This window comes from Palaemon carinicauda, chromosome 18 (assembly GCF_036898095.1).
Source record: "Palaemon carinicauda isolate YSFRI2023 chromosome 18, ASM3689809v2, whole genome shotgun sequence".
Taxonomy (NCBI): Eukaryota; Metazoa; Arthropoda; class Malacostraca; order Decapoda; family Palaemonidae; genus Palaemon; species Palaemon carinicauda.
In genome coordinates this window covers 102,190,922-102,213,421 of record NC_090742.1, presented here as the reverse complement: position 1 = coordinate 102,213,421, position 22,500 = coordinate 102,190,922, and the positions used below count along the sequence as shown (strand labels likewise).

Here is a 22,500-nt window from a genome sequence, read left to right as displayed (position 1 = left end):
TGTCAGGAATAGGTTTGACTACACTTCTACATAGCAGTTGGGACGATAGTCCAAAGCTATGAACACCAGTGATTTGTTTGTACATCATATAGGAGCAAAGGAATTTAATAGCACAGTCCCACTTAATCTAAATAAAATCTTTTTCTCCAGTAGTCTATCAGACCGAAGTTTGTAAAAAGAATGGTCAAAAAATTATGAACAGTAGGTCCATATAAAGGAAACGTGAAAAGAACTATTATATTTTATTACTTATTATGATTCATAAATGTTACAGTAATTGGCGCAACAATATGTACATTGAATATGTGTAGAAAACCAAAGTTTTCAGCCGCAGAATTATGTAACAGAGTAACATAATAATAACACTCATAAAATAAGAGAATATTACCTTTGACTCTTTCCTACACATAATAAAATAGCACATATTACAAATAACAATATTATTATTCCCCTTGCACAATGCAAACTGAAAAGTCCCATACACAACAGGAGAGTCCATGCAGAACATATACCAGTGGCCATCACAAAGTGTTTAATCTCTTTCAATTGATGCAAATAATGTTTGAAAAACACCCTTGAAGATTTCTATCCGGTGTAAGCCTGTAAGCCTTCAAAGGACATGTATTGAAAAAAAGTTTAAAGAAGAGGCAACTTTACTAGGGTCATGACCCGATGGCATACTATCAGAGTCAGCCCTTCTGATGAAAACGCGAGTTTGGACCTTAGCTGATTCAAAGAGAGATTGGATCCTGTTGTTTCCCTTTTAAAAAGTTGACCACCCTTAAAGACCCGACTCTTTAATAGGTAGACCTTGGGGCACAAGGAAGGATCATCCCTTAGTGGAACGATCTTCCAGGGCCCCTGATGTTTTGTGGGCAGTTCATTTTTTTTTGCCTAGAATGTAGGATCTGAGTAAAAATTTACCTCCCTCGATTCCGAGAATTCGATGTGGCCATCATCCTTTAAAAGTGTCACAATCTCACTGACTTTAGTATCAGAAGGCATAATAAGCCAAAATATTGACTTTTGAGCAAGATATCTCAAAGAGGTAGTGGCATTATCTACGGAGGAGGCTGAGTGCAAGATTTTATCCAACGACCATGAGATAGCCTTGGAAAGAGCATTTGGTTTGAATTTGGCACAATCCTTTGGAATCTTATTGAACAGTTCACTATTGAGTTCAATATCAAAAGCATAAGCAATAGGGCTAGGGAGCCAGGTTTGCACTCTTATAGCTTTCTTCACAGCCTCTAAACTTTTTGAAGCGAAGGGAAAGAAAGTATCGTTAGGAGCAACGAAGGTTGCCTGCTTTCTGCCAAAAGCAGAAAGTTGAGTATTGGGAAATTTGACGGCCTTAAGTTCTTTTACCAATAAGTATTGAGCCTTCTTGTGTTCCAGGATGATAGTCTCCTTAGTGATTGTATCATCTCTAATGGGCACTTCCGAGTTTAGCCTTAAATAGCAGTAAGGATAATTGTCAACAAAGGGGTAGAATTCTAAGTCGGAGACAGGCTTAGAACCTATACTTTCTCCAATGGGGAGGTACCCTTAACTCAAAGTCATATGCTCAGCATAACGCCAAGGATTCTTAACTGAGAAATCTGGATGGCTCGATGCTGGTGGAGCCTTAGACTTAGGTGCCTGTTGAAAAGCCTCTATCTCCGCCTCTATCTCTGCCTCTATGGACGTTTGCGCTCTTTTATGTTCCACATGTATGTTTTCCATGAATACCTTCACGGATGCTATATACTCCAAGTGACTAGGGAACAAAGGTGCATTTGGCATAGGAACGGAAATCGAAGTGGAGGTATGATCGGAGGATACAGGGATGTGGAATTGAGCCAAAGAAGTACTGGGCACTGTATTTACCTGATGGACATTTAGGGATCAGAGGTTTCCGTGGTCAAGAGGATCCTTTCCCTCTGCGATGTTACAGAGGAAGTCGTCGACATGTTGTCAGCCTCTAGGCTCATCACTTGGAGAGTGTCCTGAACTTCATCATCCGCATGATCTAATTGTACCTGCAGGAGTTGTACAGTAGTCACCTTGGCCTTGGGAGAGAGGAGGTCCTTATGTTCCATGGAGGGAAGGTAAGGGGCACCTTGTTGAGAGGTCTTCTGGAAGCATCTCACCCAATATCTAATGGTCCTCTGAACCCTCGCTTTTTCGTCCTTGGAGGCGTTGGTAGGGTAGAAACCAGTGTAGATGAGGTCCTTACATCAGCTGCAGTTTGAAGGTTCTCAGATTGCTAAAAACCCTTTGGAAACATAACAGTCTGCATGATTCCAGCAATTTTTGTGGCCACAAGACAACTTAACCTGCCTGCTGTATGTTACCGTCGAACACCTGTAAAGATAGAAAATTCCAATGAGTAAAAGTAGTGTATCAAAAAATTTTCATATCTTAGAGTAAACAGGTAAATATATTTTAAATAAGAAATTTCTTAAAATAGTCTCTGGATTAGAATTCTTGTCTACTACACTAGCTAAGGTTACAACTACACTACAATGGAAGCTTATGCCAAACAGCTCAGAATTCTTTAAGGACTCTTAAAACAGTGTGGTAGAATAGGAAGAAAGATTCACATCAGTGGAACACCGTTTCCCCCAAAGTTGGTCTATTAGACAACCTAAGGTGGCAAATTCACATACCATCCTGCCTAAGCCGGTGACGGCAGCCTTCGAGGTGGCAGCAGCTGTGTCTAAGGCGGAAGGAGCCGTGTCTAAGGCAACAGCTATTCTTAGCAACCATGGCTTTATGAACTGACCTTCCATTACCCATATGAATGTCGATACAATGGGGCAGTGGCATTGTCAATTTGGCAAGTAAAAGTGCACGATCCTATATAGAAACAGTCCTCGACCAAGGGCAAAGGCATAGGTTAATAAAAGGCAGTATATAAATTAAATGATTTTGTCAAAAGACCTAGTTGTTAACATTAAATCATTGGAAAGGGCAGTAGCCCTTTAAGATAATGAGAGCCGTACAAGACAGCCAGGATGATGAGAATGCATAAATTTCATGGGAGATTCTGACAGTTAGGAGGAACCCAATCGACCAACTTTAGAGGAGAATGTTCCTCATATAGAGAAGAGGAAAAGGACACAGGCAAGCAGCCTAAGGCTGTAGCTAAAGCTAGAAGAACTCAAGCCAATAGGACTGGAAGTATGGCCAAATGGTAATATTTCAGCCAGAAGCTTACTACCATGCAATGGTGTCAATACTTCGCAGCACGAATTAAATAGCCCAGGATGAGAAGCTGCAGTCTTTCCTAAGGATTTGAAGGAGTAATCATATTTTGCTTTAATATGAGTGACTAAACCTGCCTGGAAGAGGCCATATAACTTATGTTTGTACTTTTTGAGCACATCTACTCCTGTGAAGATGTTAGTGTGTGCATGTTCTCATGTTTGAAATCTCCGTGTTAAACCTTTCAAAGGATTTGCATCAATGCTTCCCGCACAATTATTTTAATGTTGCGTTCAGCAGCTGATTTTCATGTGGATATCTGTTTAGGTGCATCTCTCAACATCTGCTCTTTCTAGATATTTGTTTAGAGTTCTGCTCTCATTAATTGTATGCTTAAATACTGTGCCTCTTGTGTAAAGTAGGGAAACATTAATGAAAGAGGAAAGGCTCCATGAGATTTGAATCGATGTGCTGCACCAAGGTGTATTTACTGAAAAGACTGGGTAGTTGTATTGGTATGGGAGTGTCTAATGTATGGGCGTTGTTATTTTTTTTTTTTTTTTATTTTATTTTTTAATATTTCTTTAGTCCAGCTATTGCTGGTCAAGTCTCATTCAATATTTTAGGACTTTATTTTTTCATCATTGTATATTCATTTTTCATTTTGAAATAAATAATTTTAGGTATATTTTTATTCAATGTATTTCCTCTCATACTCTGCCTTCTCCACCAGCCTGCAGCTTTTTTTTTTTTTTCTAATGCTCAAGTACAAAAAATCTTACTTGGAAAGCATACTGCTCAATTTATTTAGAACTCGGTACAGAGTATCAGTGGAAAATAGACTGCATACTCAAAAAAGGGTAAGAGGAAAATATTTAGGTTCTAGGGTGATCCCTTGTCCAGTGACTGATGCTCAGTGCCCATTCCTTTCTTGACTGGTTACCCTTTGCCCAGATATCTGGGTAATTTTTTTGGGTAGTGAGGAGTTAGAGTGTGGTCGGTATTCTGACACTAGGCAGTTTGTGTGATACATCCAGCCACAGTCCGCAAATTACTACAACACTGTAACGGCGAGGATTTTTTATCTTATCACTTGCTCTCTTCCATGCACTGTTGATAGACCATCTTGCTTTTTCTTTGTAGAACAAGCTTTTTCCTGTTTGAATTTTTGTGACGTTCTTGATCCAAAGGTCAGGTATATAAACTCGATGATTGTTTAATACAGTTTATTTGCCTTTACTTCGCCTCTTAGGTCTCACCTAACTCAGGCGCCTCGCACAAGATCTTGCCCATCATCAGGACTAGGAAATTAAACATTAACACAAATTAATATTAGCTAGTATATTAAATAATAGGATTAAATTTTGCATTAAACATAACATATACATTGAAAAAAAGAAAAATTATAATATCACTGAGCAAAAATTTCACATACCGTATTGTGAACAAATACACTTAGAAATAACCGGAAATAGAGTAAGAAAATCTCAGAGCAAAAAAAAAAAAAAAAAAAAAAAAAAAAAAACACACACAAAGAAGCAATATACGGTGTACGGTAAAATGCCACAACAACATAAATACAAATTTTGGAAGAATCTTTTACATAAATCAATCACGGTAAAGATACTTTGGCAATATGTAGATGAATAAAGGTCGTGAAGTTATTCATATTCGGGGACTGTTGTTTAATATAAAATTACTTGGGGGGGGGGGGGGGTAGGGAATATCTCTTAAGTCAGTTGGCTAAAGTTTAAAATGTACTTTATAACCATTAAAATATTCATAACTTTTTTGGTATTAATCTCCGTCGCAATTTGCGTGTAATTTGGTAACGTCAAATTTAATTGGTGATATTTTGATGGTTCTAGGTGACCTTTCATCCTCCTGCCTACTTCATATTTTCAAATCCTTTCTGTGGATTTATTTAAAGGCTGTCATATTATCCTACTATTTCAACTCAGTGTTTCCACGTCCGGTCACCCACGCAAGCTTATCATACATGTTTTCTTTGATACAACTTTATAAAAAAAAATTCCTTACCGGCATCTATATGTTTACAACATTGATCTTCATATTTCCTTATTTCCTTTTGATCTTTAAGAGAAATTACTGAGAATACCTACTTATTTGATCTTCTTTCTATCTATGACAATATCTCGGTAAATGGTGTAAAATGCAAATCAATCTAACACCCCGGGTTACATGATAGAAGGTGAAACGACAAGATTTACAGTGATATCTCAAGTTTCATGTACCCTTATCTCTCTCTCTCTCTCTCTCTCTCTCTCTCTCTCTCTCTCTCTCTCTCTCTCTCTCTGACTGTCGCATGACTCCCCGCCAATAGTCATAAACGATGAAAAGTATCAACACAATAAAGGGTGAATAAATTCGAATGGAAACTGTATATTTTCCAAATCCCCTCTAAAGCCCAATAGCAGTTTAAAAGGCTTACGATGTGGAAGCGCTCTGGAAATCACCGCTTACAATGGACTTCGATCGATAGTCCAAATAAAGTAATGACCTCCATAGGTGATTAAACAATTTCTTCGTTTTCAATTGTGTTTGGAAGGACAGTTGCCCAGAAAATACATTTAACAATAATTACTAAGTTTCATCATAGTTATTAAGAAATAAATTTAAAAGGTGTATCAACTAGGAATGGCAATGTTAGAAGGAGAGAAATAAAGAGGAAGAACAAGCCTGAAATTTATACAAAGAGATATTAAGAGAAAGAAATAACTTGGACCTTCAAGATTAGTTTATTGCATATATTCTTTGGTATTTCGTGTATAAACAGCGTATTGCATATTTATTGCCAAATTGTCATTATTGAAGCAATTACAGAGGAAGAAAGTCTTCACTTTCTTCTTGGAAGTTTTAATATCTTGATGGGTTATTTCACATATACTTTACTGTAGCGTTAATGGGCAGCAAGTATAATTGAATTAGTATTGCCGTAATCCCCTTTTCAGGGTGGGAAACCTTTTTTCAGTCTTGCTCTTCTGTTTATTATCTTTTTTGTCATTTTTTATGTTGTAATGACCCAGCAGAATTTTGGGAAAACTACAAAGACTCTTGGGAAAGCTCTAAATAGATATACCTTACTTAATTAACAGTAATGTTAATAAAGTAGAAGTCACCGAAGATTAGATCAAATTACTAACAGAAACATGAGAAAGTACATTCGAGATCACAGAAGAAGAAAATGCAAATTGTGACAGAGACACAGAAACAGAAGTCCTCAACTTCCTACATGGCAATAGGGAACGAATAATCCCCTATCAAAACCCACATCTGCAAAGAGTGGACGAGGACAACTACCTAACAGCAGACATTAAAATGCACGAGTTAATGAACCCAGTTAAATCATTTCACCACAAAGCACTAGGTAAAAGTGGCATAAATAAGTTAATGCTATCAAAACTACCAATGGTGGTATGGAGAAGACTCAAATAAATATTAAACCAAACAAAGAAGGAATTCTCATACTTCCCCCCAAACCAGAGAAAGGCCCCAAATTGCCAGCATACAGAAGACCAATCACTCTGCTGGAAGTGCCGGGAAAAGTGTTTGAAGAAAAATCATAAACACGAGACTAAGGAGATTCCTAGAAAATAACAAAAAATTCTACAAAAACCAACACGGATTCAGAACAGGAAGAAGCAGAGAAACTGCCCTTATGGCAACTTACCAAACTATACCCATGGACCATCTGAATAAAAAAACAAAAAACAATGCGATGTCATTTGCAGAGATATCTCAAAAGCATTCGACAAAGTATGGCATAACTGCCTCAAATATAAATTACTCGAAATAGAACTACCAATAATAATTGAAAACTCCCCCAAGGCTACATGAAAGACAGATATGTCAGAATATGTAGCAGAGATGGGAAACTGGGAGAAGCAATAGATATAAAAAGTGGGGTACCACAGGGGCCCATACTATCCCCAACACTTTTTATAATCTACAAAGCAGATGTGCCATAAATTACGCCTAAGCAGATGACATAACACAAATAATAATGCATCCTACAAATTCAAAAAGATTTCTGAGAATAAAAACAGAAAGAGAGATGAAGAGAATAAATGATTACGAAAGCAAGTGGAAAATAAAAACAAATAGCAACGAATTCCAACTTTTATCAGTATCAAAAAATAAACCAGCACCAATAACAGTAAACAACATAAATGTTCCATTTAACAACGCAGTCAAAATCCTTGGTCTCTCTCATAAAAGAACACGCATAAGCTGCCATATCAAACAAAAACTCCAACTTCCAAAACATAGAAAAGGATCATTAAAACTTTTCAAACTATTGGGAAAAAAAAAATAAGAATAAACCTCTACAAGAGCCTGATAAGACCTCTATTCGAATACCCAATAGCACCAGCATGCACAATGGTTCAATCAAAGATGAAAACATTGCAAAAATTCCAAAATGGAAACAGGAAACATGAATCGCATAAACCATAATAACAATAACAATAATAATAACACAAATTAAAACAACGAAACATTTCACAACACACACTCTCGAGCCAGTAAACGTCAGGGACCGCAGAAAAGCCAAACAAGCATGGGAAAGATTCAAAAACATTTACACAGAATTTGCAATAACAAGTGAGAAAATAACACATACAAAACGAGCATTCCTGGTGGAAAAGGATAGTATCTTACATAGCTCAGGATGAACCAAATCCGGAGTATCAAAATAAACCAACAAAACAAAAGTAAGCAGACATAAATGAATAAACAAGCCCAAAAACATGAATAAACATGAATACACAAGTCACTCGGAGGCTGGCAAGAGAACTCACCTCCTGGAAGTCCACAAGGCATGATGTCACAGCAGGAAATCAACAACAAAGAGCTATTGGGTGTGCCCCAATCTTTCCACCTCCCACTGTACTTCATTTTAACACTATTCCCTCCAATCCTTACAATTCTAACTCCACCCTCCCCTTCACACCTGTCCTATGCCCCTATACTGTAGATGTAGCTGCCGCTGAGGTTGAGGAAAGTTACAGGTGGAGTACAACGGCGCGAGGGATGTGAAAGTCCATAAATGAAATCAAACACATGATGCAGGGAAATATAGGCATAAACAGGTTATCAGTGCGAGGGGAGAGCGATAACGACAATATATCAAAATCAGAAATGCCATTGCAGTGTGCGAGCGAGTGTGATAGACGTGCTGTATATTACTTTCACTTATTGTATCCCATTTATTGCAGGATCCCCAATGCTATTTATACATCAAAATTTCTTAGATATTATTTCAATATATCAAAGAGATCGAATTCCATTTTGCAGTTAAATGTGAATTGGCTAAAATCACCTAATGCAAATAAAATTCAGTCTGGCGCTTTGTTGTCAACTACTGTAGTACGCCTGACTGGCTGGATATAATATGTATTATTTCCTGTTGATATGCAGTCATTTCAATTACAATAATTAGTCCTCGAGTTCCATAACGCAAAAGGGATTTTTTTTGGTTTATGTATGGTTTTCAAAGTAATTATGATTGTTGGCTGTGCAGCATACGCATTTTAGTAAGTAGTACAAGTAAGCTGATACTCAAATATACACGGGTAGAGCTCTGATACACAGATAACTATAAACAAACACACAGTCAAAGATATATATATATATATATATATATATATATATATATATATATATATATATATATATATATATATATATATATATATATATATATATATATATATATATATATGTATATATATATATATATATATATATATATATATATATATATATGTATATATATATATATATATATATATATATATATATATGTATATATATATATATATATATATATATATATATATATATATATATATATATATATATATATATATATATATATATATATATATATATATATATATATATATATATATATATATATATATATATATATATATATATATATATATATATATATATATATATATATATATATATATATATATATATATATATATATATATATATATATATATATATATATATATATATATATATATATATGTATATATATATATATATATATATATATATATATATATATATATATATATATATATATATATATATATATATATATATATATATATATATATCTTCTTCGCCTAAAGCTTTTCTTGCTATGCAGGGTCGCAATTTCTAGAGAGCCGTTTCCAGTTTCTTCTGTCTCCAATGTCCTCCACGGTGAGAACTTTCTTCTCCATATATGCTGTTACACACTCCATCCACCTTCTCTTTAGTTTCCCACTCCTCATCCTACCTGGAACATCCATCTCCAACAACCTCCTCCCAAAATACACCTGTTCTCTCCTCATTACGTGTATTTTCTTTGACACTTCTGTAACCTTTGTTGTTCCCCTTACCAAGTCATTCATAACCTTATCCACTCTCGTGATCTCAGCCATCTATCTTAGCATTCTCATCTCTGCAACATCCCTTTTCTTCTCAAATATCTTTTTCATGGAACAGGTCCCTGCACTATATGTCATGGCAGGTCTCACTACATTTTTATGTACCTTTCCCTTTAACTTTAAGTTTATCCTGGGATCACACAACCCTTCCGATACTCTTTTGCAATTATTCCATCCCACTTGATTCCACTGCTCACTTCCATTTGAAGCTCTGCTGATTCCTCCACATATAACCTTAGGTATTTGAATTCTTCTGTCGTCTTTACTATTTCACCCAGCAAATGTATATCATTCAATTGGTTCTGCGAGTTGCAACACATATACTCTGTTTTTGTTCTACTGATATTTAGCCCTCTGCTCTCCAATTCCTCTCTCCATCTCTCCAGCTTGCCCTCCAATCGTTCTCTGGTTTTATCACACAGAACTATATCATCTGTAAACAACATGGTCCATGGTGACTGTCCCCTCACTCTTTCAGTAATTGCATCCATTACTATATTAAATAAGTAGGGGCTTAATGACGACCCCTGGTGTAACCCAACCCCTACTTCAAACGTCTCAATCAAACCAATACTCGTTCTTATTTATATGCCTGTTCCTTCATACATATTTGTGATCAGTTGAACATTACTCTGATGTTCCCTTCTCTCTCAGACATCTCTATATCTCCTGCCATGGAACTCTATCATAAGCCTTTTCTAGGTTAATAAATACTATATGTAATCCCTTTTGGCCTTCTCTATATTTTTCCATCAACTGCCTTAGTGCAAACATTGCATCCGTCGTGCTTCCGCCTGGTTTCAATCCAAACTGCTCCTCTCCAATCTTGGTTTCTTCTCTTATCCTACGCTCTATAATCATTTCCCAAAGCTTTGTAGTATGTAGGAGGAGTTTGATTGCCCTATGATTATTAAAAAATTTTATATCCTCCTTTTCTTTGAATATGGGTATTAAAAAGCTATTCCTCCACATTATGGGCATCTCCAAATTCCCACATGCATTTCCATACTTCCACTCGGATCTCATCAGCTCCCGTAGCTTTTCCATTTTTCATCTAGCTGAGGGAAACCTTAATTTCTTTGCTATCTATATATATATTACCATTCCCAAATTTGCATTTCCATCTGCAATTATAGATCTTAGATTTTCTTCATTTAACAATCATTCAAAATACTGTGATGGTGTGGTGGAGGTATTGTAGCCAACAATTCCAGTTGGCATGGGCCTTTCCCTTGTTCGACCCGTAGGTGATCTGAAAAATTCAGAAGGTTGGTTGTTACACAAAAAGAAATTTGAAGGGTTTTTAGTTGTAGAGACAGATGTGAAGATGATGGTGGTAGTAGAGGGGGACCATCATGTCACGGATAGTGGTAGTTTGAAAGATTGTAAGGCCTTTGAAATGTAGAGAAATGTTATCCATCCTTTTACTCCCTAGGGTTCCTGCAGAGTATTTTAGTAGTAGAAAAATTATGGAAAATATACTGAGGATGATGTGTATAGAGCCTTACAATGAGGGGATGAGATGAGTTTCAATGAGGAATTCGAAGGTTACCTTACCTCGGTGGTGGTAGGTTTGAAGGCAACTGTCTGTGGATTTCAATGTTTTCAACAATTTTTTTTTGCCAGTGTAGCAGCAGTCCGCATGGCATTTTGTGAGTTGACATCTGCTTGTAGGTTACCCCTCAATTGTACTGTCTCCTTACATTCTAATAGGTAGTGCCGGAGGGCCTGTTCTTGTGGTTCGTCACAGCGTTCACAAGGTCTTTCATTGTTTTCTAACATCTCCCAGCATGCTTTGTATCCTAGCTTGAGTCTCTGAATGTTTACAGCCTGTTCTTTTGGTATGTGTCTGTCTATGGGGGAAGTCAATAGATCTGTGGCCCACTTGTACCCTGTGGCAGAGTTATTCCCTATCCACTTGTGTAGGTCTTTGACAAAATTTTCTTTGAGCAGTGGCTTTATTTTATTTTCTATTTGTTGTAGCGCAGGTTGTATATGTACCTGTACCCTGTATATATATATATATATATATATATATATATATATATATATATATATATATATATATATATATATATATATATATATATACGTATATATATATATACATATATATATATATGTATATATATATATATATATATATATATATATATATATATATATATATATATATACTGCACATATATATGCATATATATATAAAGAATAATCATATATATATATATATATATATATATATATATATATATATATATATATATATATATATATATATATACACGTATGTATACACATATAAATATATATATATATATATATATATATATATATATATATATATATATATATATACACGTATATATACACACATATATATATATATATATATATATATATACATATATATAAGTATATATATATATATATATATATATATATATATATATATATATATATATATATATATATATGTATATATATACATATATATAAATATATATACATATATATATTTGTATATATACATACATATATATATATATATATATATATATATATATATATATATATATATATATATATATATATATGTGTGTGTATATATATATATATATATATATATATATATATATATATATATATATATATATATATATATATATATGTATATATTTATATATATATATATATATATATATATATATATATATATATATATATATATATATATATATATACACACACATATATATATGTATATATATATATATATATATATATATATATATATATATATATATATATATATATATACATATATATACATACAGTATATGTGCGTGCGTGTGTGTATGTGATTTTATAACAGTATTTAGTCCTGCTAGCTACTACCGGTTGTCACTTTGGAATTACTAGTCCTCCATACACAGTTGTTTTTTTTTTTTAATATATTTTTGTAACAAATACTGCCCATCACTTCATCTTCCTGACCACCAAAATGTGTTTATTGCAACCAAAGGCGGAATATTCATAGGAATCTCGGTTAAGTAGTTTTGTTATTATTTTTTTTCATGTATAGATTCTTTTATATTATGAAGAAGACGAAGCCTGTAGGTAAACAACTTTGTTGATGCTCCTGCTCATTTTTTGCTTATTTCTGGGGCCTTAGCTATAGTATCTTCGAGAAAATGTTGTGAAGTTTTGGTAAATATATGCCGTTAGTTCTGAAGTAAGCAGAGTGAAGGTGGGTTAAGTGACAACAGTTATAAACCTTGAAAACTTCGTTAAGTTCTCATATTTTGAGTTCCGGTCCCTCCCCCCAACCATTTGCCCAGGTGAATAGAATCACTAAACGGTGACAACGATACTGCCATCCATTGAATCTTTCAGAGACTAGTTTGATTGCAACAGTATGGCATCATACTTGAAACTGTTCAGGAGAAAGGACTCCTTTGGACAGCAGTTTAGTGCATACCCGGCTATGGAGGTTGTTAGCAAAATGTTATTTACAAACATGAAATTGGTTCATAACCCGATCATAGGAGTTCCTTTTATAAATAAGAATAGAGTAACTGTTAAAGTAGTACCAACTTTGATCAATGATCTCATGGAAAATTACTAAGGCAAACAGGTATGTTCAGACCAGTTGGAAAATGTAAAGATTGTGAATCTTAATACGTCTATTATGTATGTTTTAATAAGGAATACTTATTTCAGTCACTCAGTTAAAAAGTTGTTCGACGTTTTATCGAAATATAGCAGAGTGAAAGGAATCAGGCAAAACAGATATGCTAACGAACCATTCAAAGGGCTATTGACGGGAGTCAGGATAGTCAGCATGAAACTGAAAGAGAATGTTCCTTCATCAATTTAGGTTTTCGGATATACCTTAACTATATATAATGGGCAGCCGCAGACATGCTTCAGGTTTGGGGAAATATGTCACATAGCTAAAGACTGCAAATATGAAGGTTTAAGGTATAAGTTTAAAGAAGAGAGTTCCTTCACTTGCCTACGGAAGAAAAGGATATACCAATGTCAAAGCAAATGAGTTACACAAAGGCAATGTAGAAAATGCAACAGTCGAGAAAAGAGGAGATAACCAAAGTTATCAAATTACGGATATGATGACTGAAGGAATAGACCGAGATGAAAAACCAAATTCGATGGATGAACAGGTATTAGATTGCAGAACAGAAAAAATTATTAAGGGTAACTTACAAAATGATTCTGAGAAAGAAAAGGATGACGGTGACTCGATAAAACTGGGGAAAGGCACAGAAGAAAGGAATGCTGGAAATGAGCTAGGGGAAGATACAACGGAAGAACTTTTCTCAGTAAAATGTTTGGACTGTATAAGAGAAGAAAATGTTTATGGAAAACTGAAAAATGTTATAATCAGCAGTAGGCCAAATTATGAGGACGATCGGGATGTTTTTGAGAACAGTCTTGATTACAAGCAGGGTGATGATAAAGAAAGAAGACCAGGAATTAGTATTTCCCAACCAATAGGTGTCAGTGATTTGTGTACGTCAAAAACAAAGGTTGAGATTCATAAGGAGGTTAAATAAAACGAGTTATTAACAGAAAACGAAGTAATATGTCATTGTGGATGAAGATGCTAGCGTGAGATTTGCTGTAGTCAGATAAAACCATAACAGGATGTATTTTGCATCCGTCAGCAATATAACATTTTTCCTAAGCATCAACACAAATGCATACCGTGTGAAAGATTGTGTCATCACCGGATGCATTTGTCTTCCGAGACGAATGTAAAGTTTACATATTGTGTTTAAATGCTGAGACAACTAAACATACGATATCTGTGATATCGATAATTTAGGCAGTTCATATCTATACTTCACATGAATTGGTCATCCGACCAAACCAGCTACATTCCTGTGATGGAGATGTTTAACACTGTTGTTTTTAGAGAATAAACCATTTTAAAGATACAATGATGAACTTTATTTCAAAACTCAACATCTCAAACAACACATACTCAATGTGTGTTAATAACAGTAGCACACTAATAAATGGTGGCAGTGCTAAAACTCTAAGAATCAGAGAAAAATCTTCAAGTAACTAATAATAAGACTCTAAGAATTAGAGGAAGATCTTCAAGAAATCAAAAATAAAGCTGTAAAAACCAGAGAAAGATCTTCAAGAAATGAACGTTAATATATCTACAATTTTGACTAAGTAACCTAGTCCATCGAAGTCTACAACATTTAATGAATGTTATACATACAAACTGATGAACTGGATCTTCAATCAACATCCTAGGATACCCAAGGACTGACGTTCAGCGCTTACAAATCATATCCAGGAAGCACTACATTCAACGGAAACTCGGACGAAACATTCACCCAAACATCAAGAGAGAGAGAGGATGTGACGACATCACACAGAACCATAAAAAGCTAAGTACAATTTTCAAATTCATTTCAGTTTGGGCAGTGAAGTGTGGTTATCACGAGTCGTTAGTCGATTATTACTGGGGTGAGTGGTTTGCTAATTTTTTATTTTCCTTTCATTAAAGGAAACTGTGTTCAACTCCGAATTCTCATCTAGAATTTTTTCTCTCTTTGTGCTAATTTCTTTTTCTTTCAGAACTTCTCGGGAAATATCTTTGTGTTCATTTTTCTTTCAGAAATTCTCGGGAAATGTCTTGGGATTAGTAGCATTGTTTTGGGGAATTTTGTTATAATCTTTGTCATTCAGAGCTTATGAATTTACGCAGTGGACGTCTGTATTCATATAGATATTTTGATAAAATTGCAAGGGGTCGAAGAGATAGGAAAAGAAATACAGCAGTCATGACGCCCCCTGTGAGCCCCACCCCTGGACCTAGTGGCGTAGGACAGATTAATCCTCTCCCGATTGTGACGCTTGTAAATGCCAGGTCTGCAATCCTTCCTTTTCAGGGTCGGGTTAATGGGTTCTTGCCTCAAAATGTGGAGTCATGGATTTCATCCGTCGATGCCCATTTAAATGCCAAACAAATCGTAGACCCTTTTGTACATTTACAAGAAGCTAAAAGTTTTATAGATTTTTCTAAGGGGGATGCGAGTGCGTATTTAAGAGGTGTTTCATTTCAAGAAGCAGTTACCTGGGATGATTTCAAAGTTAGGTTACGCGCGGTCTATGGGGGTGAAGAAGCCTTGGATGTAGTATTAACGTTAAGAAATACACTTAATCAAGCCACTATGAATCGGCTTAATGTTATTGAGAGAGCAGCTCTCATAGCTGATAGGCTTAATGAATATCAGGATATTTTAGGTAATTCCACTTGAGTTACTAGAGATAACATCTCCGTGAAAGATTTTTTACGATTAATGTATTTAACTTGCATGACACTTATGTTGCCTGAAGCTTTAGTGCGGTGTTTTGATAAAAAGTTAACGCCTGCAAGTACGGAATTGGATGTATATAAACAGATAAAAAAACACATGGCTAAGTGTCCAGATCTCGATCCCGTGTTAACTCAAGTTTTTGCAAAGAATGAAACAAAGCCACAAACAGTGAACGTAGTTAATAATAGTCAAGTAGCGGGAATGACGTGTTATAATTGCAAACGTCAAGGTCACTTAATCGCGGACTACAGAACGAAATTCTGTTCGATACATAATAGTTCGACTCATTCATACAGTCAATGTTACTCGCGTAAGACACAACAGAATCCCAGAAATACACAGTCAATTCCACAGTCAGTTCCATAAGGAAATAAAAAGAAAAATCCTCATTTTAACAATAAGAAGAAACAACCAAATGTCAATGTAGTTCAGATTCTGAAACAAACAAACACTTCTTCGAATATCGCTGAGCCTGGGTCGTCAAACCAGACCTCACAAGGTCAGACTAATTTTCAGAATGTGCGGAGGAAAGCAAATACCACATAATTAACTCCAGTGGGGAAGAGAGTGATGTTGGATCAAGGTCATTCATGTCAACATCAATAGTATTGAATAATCAATTTAATGCTTTATCAGATCATTGTGAGGCAATAGATTTTCCTATGAAACACACGGCCGAATTAAGTAAAACAGTGCATGCTCCCGTAGATTTGCAACGAATTCATACAATAATAAGCCAAAATGAGTTACGACCAACCTTATATGCTGTAAATTTAGAACACAAATCCTTTACGTTATTTTTTGACTCTGGTAGTCCAGGTAATATCATGGATTTGAGGACACATCATTTGTTGTTTTCGAACTTTCCGATAGAAAAATCCGGAGTTAGACTCTCGGGTATAGGAAATAATGAATTAAATGTCATAGGCATAACTCATGTTCAATTCAAAGTCGGTAAACGCACGTTTGCCGATACATTTGTTGTTGTACAAAACATTGATATGTATCCAGCTGTAATTATAGGATACCCATCTATGGGAAATCAAAACATTATCTTAGCCCCTGCCAAGCACGTCGTGTATATCAAAGGGAAATTCTATAAGTCTTCTAATACCTTAAAATCAGTTTTGGATAAAAAGGAGACGACAAATGTAACCATAACGTACGTTGAAGAACCAATAACTTGTCTCACTAATATAGAAATAACATACGCTACCCAGCAGAATTCTCGTTCACCCGTAATATCATCTTGCACACAATCTATCGAGCCAAACGTACCTTCGAATTTAATAGTGCAAATAAAGAAAACATTACCGGGATCTGAAATATTAATCCTTTCCGACACTTTGAAAACTAATGGATTGTCTGTCACACAAGCTATTTATACAGTAGGCTCACATCAACAATGTAATATTGAAGTCTGTAATCATTTAAATAACACTTTAGTAATTCACAAAAATCAACATATCTTGGATGTAGAAGTTTATAAACATCGTATTCTTACCGTTGCTGAAATCAATCACTCTCAATCAGTTGCGGATGAATCCCTTTTGCAATCTATTAAAAATAAAATCAATAAAGACATTCAAGACGAGGAAATTCAACAGAAAATTTTTGGACTTTTAACTAAATATCATGATGTCTTTTTCCACAACGGATGGATCCTTAGGAAAAACAGATGTGATCGAGCATCAAATAAGGTTAAAGGACAAGCAGAAAATTATCTATGTACTCTCGTACAGACTCCCTATGAAATTCCAGAATGAAATAAATGATGAAGTAGGTAAAATGCTAGAAGAAGGAGTCAGTAGGAAATCAAACAGCCCTTATAATTTTCCATTAATAGTTGTACCGAAAAAAGATCGAACATGGCGTATCTGCGTAGACTTCCGTCGTCTAAACGAGGAGACGATCCCTGATCGATTCCCAGTGCCATGTACTGACGATATTTTGTCTTTGTTAGGTCAGAATAAATATTTTACCAGTTTGGACTTACTTAAAGGCTTTCACCAGATATCATTAGAAGAAGATAGTATCCCATACACAGCCTTCAGCACAGCCAGGGGACATTATGAATTTTTACGGATGCCTTTTGGTTTACGTTGTGCTCCCATAATATTTACAAGAATGATTAACATAGTGTTTGGAGACTTGTTAGGGGATATATTGCATGCCTATATGGATGATCTTGTAATCTTTTCCAACACCTTAGAAGAACATCTGCGTAAGTTAGAACTAGTACTACAGAGATTACGACAACATAACTTAAGGGTAAAGATTAGTAAGTGTGAATTTTTTAAAACAGAATTAATATATTTGGGTTTCATGGTGTCAAGCCAAGGTCTTAAAGTAGTCCATGATAAGGTGTCGGCTATACGTAATTTTCCCATACCTACTAATGTCAAAGGAATACAGCAATTTCTGGGTTGTAGCGGATATTACAGGCGTTTTATACGCAACTATTCAATAATAGCCGCTCCTTTAACTGATCTTACGAAGAAGGGCGTAGATTTCATATGGTCTGAGCATCATCAACAGGCATTTAATACCTTGAAAGATGAACTGTGTAGTTCTCTTATCTTGAAATTTCCTGACTTCGGTAAGGAATTCTTCATTGCAACAGACGCCTCAGACTTAGGAGTAGGAGGGTATTGCTTCAGCAATATGATGAACCCAATAGCTTTAAAGGCTTCAACCTCAGCCCTAAACGAACTCGGTGGCATTTGATCATTCAAGATTTTGGCGCAAGAATTGAGTATTTACCTGGGAAAGCAAATATCATTGCGGATGCATTATCACGCAACCCCGTGTCATCTTGTACGGAGCCTTTAGCTGAATTAATAGATATATCAACATCCATGCCTATTGTTAAAACGATATCTGAACAAGAAGATTTAGGCTGGAGCGCTGAATTATTACAGACTGAGCAAAGAAAAGATCAGAAAATAGAAACAATTATAAATGCTTTTAAAGGCAATCATAAGGAAAAGGGATATATAAAGTATAAGCAGCAGAATTATATAATCAAGGATAATATTCTGTGTATGACTGTGACAAGGAAAACCCGCAATACACCACATGTAACTAACAACCAGGTAGTAGTACCAATCTCACTTATTTCCACTGTCCTGAATTGGTTGCATGCAAATCCATTACATGGACACCAGGGGTTTTCATTAATGTCACAGAAAGCCAAATCATTTTTTTATTGGCATACGATGCTTACAGATATAAAAAGACACATAGCTAATTGTCGCACATGTCAGGAAAACAAAGGGCATACGAAAACACCTGTCAGCCTAGGGTCTTATCCCGTGCCCAATCAACCCTTTGAAAGAATACATTTAGATTTGTTAACAGGATTTTACAAGTCAGACAGAGGATATAAGCACCTCTTAGTAATTATAGATGCTTTAACTCGATATACAGAACTAATAGCGCTTAAAACTAAAACTGCGATTGAATGCGCTAGGAAGTTTTACGAGTGTTACATTTGTAAACATGGAATTCCACACATGATAATCTCAGACTTGGGTGGTGAATTTAATAATCACTTTCTTACCTCATTGTGTGAATTCCTTAGCATAAAGAAAATAAATTCCTTGATATATCACCCAGAGTCGAATGGGCTAGTAGAAAGAGCAAATAGAAAGGTTTTAAATATATTAAGAGTAACACTAGGGGGATCATACCCCAACTGGGATATTGCAATACCTGCGGTACTGAGTACTCTGAATCATTCATATCATATATCAATTAAAATGTCACCGCATGAAGCATTGTATGGTACCCCAGTTAGAACGCCTTTCCATGTATTAACGCCTACAACTAATCTATCAAATCCTTTAAAAGAATGTATAAATGCAAGCAAAAGTTGATATGATATCCTTCGAAAGAATTTAGAAGAATCACAAATCATAATGAAAAGGAATCATGATAAAATAGTGAAGCCAACTAAAATATATACCGTGGGTGATAATGTATATATACAGATAAATGTACGTAAAGGACTCAATTATAAAATAACACCTAAGTTTGAAGGCCCATTTAACATTTTGGAAACATTAACGGCCAATAGGTTTAGAGTTCAAAACGTATCCCAACCCACGGATGAGAGAATAGTACCATTGGCTCACATAAGAAATTGAAAAAAAAAAGAGAGGGAAAGAAGTGAGGGAAAAATTTTTATTTGTGTGATTAAAAGTTTTCTTCTTAATACAGGAGTAATTACATATATTTTTCTCGTTACAGGTTTCCAAGATGAATTTTTTGTTGTTGGGAGTGATATTGTTCGCTCAGACATTTTTCTCATGTGGGATGAGCTCTAAAACTGAAAGTATAGATTTTAAATATGGCACTATAGTTGAAAGACAAGAAGACGTTTTTATTACATTGAGCAACGTAGTTGTAGAAGTGAATATGCAAGCAATTTTTCTTCCAGAGAATAATGACACTAGCTTAAAAACCGCCATTTCAAGGTTTTCTGTCTCATTAGATGAGTTGCATAGGAGACATTTTCATTTGACTACAGAGAGTTCGCTTGGATCGACACTAAAAGTTGCAGAGATGCTATCTGATGACTTGCAAAATAAGACTTACGAGACAGAATCTTTGGCTCGTGACCTTTTGATGTGGACTGTAGGACACGAACATAAAGAAAGACGAAATCCGTTTATTTATGCTGCATTAAACATCTTTGGGTCTATTGCAAGTTTAGGTTTAGGAATTTCCAATCGTCTTATTTATGACATATTTGTTTTTGATGTTGTTAATAGTTTATATATGACATGTCTGTTTTGACGTTGTTACTTGTTTTAGAATGATTTATTGTTAATTTGTTCTCTTCATTTATTTATTTCCTTATTTCCTTTCCTCACTGGGCTATTTTTCCCTGTTGGAGCCCCTGGGCTTATAGCATCTTGCTTTTCCAACTAGGGTTGTAGCTTGGATAGTAATAATAATAATAATTAGTAATCAAAATAAGAAAATTGAGTTCTTGACTCATGAAGATGAATTGATTATGTCAGAACTAAGGAATCAGTTAGCTTCAATCAATCAAATTATGGATTTAGTAAATGAACATTCCAGTAATATCAGTCAGATTATGGAAGTACAGGATTTGTTGGCAACGTTAATTTATTATGATTCAAAGATAGATCATATACATAACAGAATTGCACATTTCATTGAGAAATCCAAAGATTATGTAGAAGCTATCACGTTAGCAACTAAAGGTGTACTGTCGCCCCATTTGTTGCCTATAAATTACTTAAAGTTAGTTCTGGAGAACGGAAGGGATAAACTAGGCTATGTTCCTTTGTTAGGCAAACGTAGGTTAGAATTTTATTCCATTTGGGAAACTGCTATACAATGGTATTTTCTTTAATTTCTTTTCCTTTATTATGATAATATTTTGGACATATATACTTTAATATGTCATAGAAAAATTATTTTATTTGCTATTGCAAAGTAAAAATGTCAACATATGTGATAAATTCTTGACATTTGTAATCTTGATTTAGATAAATGAATATTCGGTCCGAATATAATGTTCCCTTGTATCGGACCGAAAATGCTTCTTGAAATAATATTTGGCATTGCCATGCCATTTTGAGGAGATATGGTTTAAATAATATGACATTTCCTTTCCTATAAATACTCTTTTGTATACATTACCAAAAGTAAATCAATAAATGATTGAGTAATTCATGGATGTTTTTTCCCAAATCATTATAGGCATAAATTCTTATTATTCAACATGAATTAAAATTGAAAAATTTATATATTTACTATCGCCATTTGTTATTCAGAATGTTGTTCTAACTGACTTTTGTCCTCTGACATTACAATGTCGCTTTTATGCTGGAAAAAAATTATAAACATTGTTCAATTTACAGATGTGTTTAGTTATTAAAAAACGCGTCTTATGTTTACCGAATAGGCAAATAGACATTCACTCTCGAAGTTAATGAAGAGTAAAAGGGTATGCATGGCGTTAGGATTATATTATACCACAATTATGGTCCTCTATTTCTTTGTCTACATATTTTCTGGTATAACTTAAAAACTAGTTCTACTTTGGAAAGGGAAACTTATTTGAAATCAGTTTTAGTTTTGAAGAGGAAATTTAATTAAGAAAAAATATCACTTTTGAAGGTATGATCTAGTTCAAAACTAGTTTTAGTTTTGAAGGTGAAATCTAATTAAATATATTTTTCAGTTTTGAATGTGATATATAGTTAAAAACTAACAATATTTTTTAAGGTGAAATTTCAGTTAAATGCCAGTTTCAGTTTTTAAGGCAAAGTTTAGTTAAAAACTAGTTTCATTTTTTGAAGTTGAAACTTAAATAAAACCTGTTCCCTTTAAAGATAATATTTTGTTAAAACCAGTTTCAGTTTTGAATGTGAAATCTAATTAAAAACCAGTTTTAGTTTTCTATGTAAAATTTACGTATAAACCAGTTTCGGTTTTGAGGGTGA

General features: G+C 34.5%; 2 protein-coding genes across 2 annotated transcripts; both read right to left on the bottom strand.

The window, feature by feature from the left end:
* Positions 1-9,784: 9,784 nt before the first annotated feature.
* LOC137657457 (uncharacterized) lies at positions 9,785-10,150 on the bottom strand. Its single transcript, XM_068391796.1, has one exon. The coding sequence runs from the start codon at positions 10,148-10,150 to the stop codon at positions 9,785-9,787; it is 366 nt and encodes a 121-aa protein (XP_068247897.1).
* Positions 10,151-10,319: 169 nt separating this feature from the next.
* Positions 10,320-10,706, bottom strand: LOC137657456 (uncharacterized). The gene has a single exon (XM_068391795.1). It carries the CDS (start codon positions 10,704-10,706, stop codon positions 10,320-10,322), a length of 387 nt encoding a protein of 128 aa, XP_068247896.1.
* Positions 10,707-22,500: the final 11,794 nt, after the last annotated feature.

What these genes read in the sequence shown, in the direction of transcription:
- LOC137657457 (XM_068391796.1), bottom strand. Translation starts at nt 10,150, where the DNA reads ATGGATGCAATTACTGAAAGAGTGAGGGGACAGTCACCATGGACCATG.
- LOC137657456 (XM_068391795.1), bottom strand. Translation starts at nt 10,706, where the DNA reads ATGGAAAAGCTACGGGAGCTGATGAGATCCGAGTGGAAGTATGGAAAT.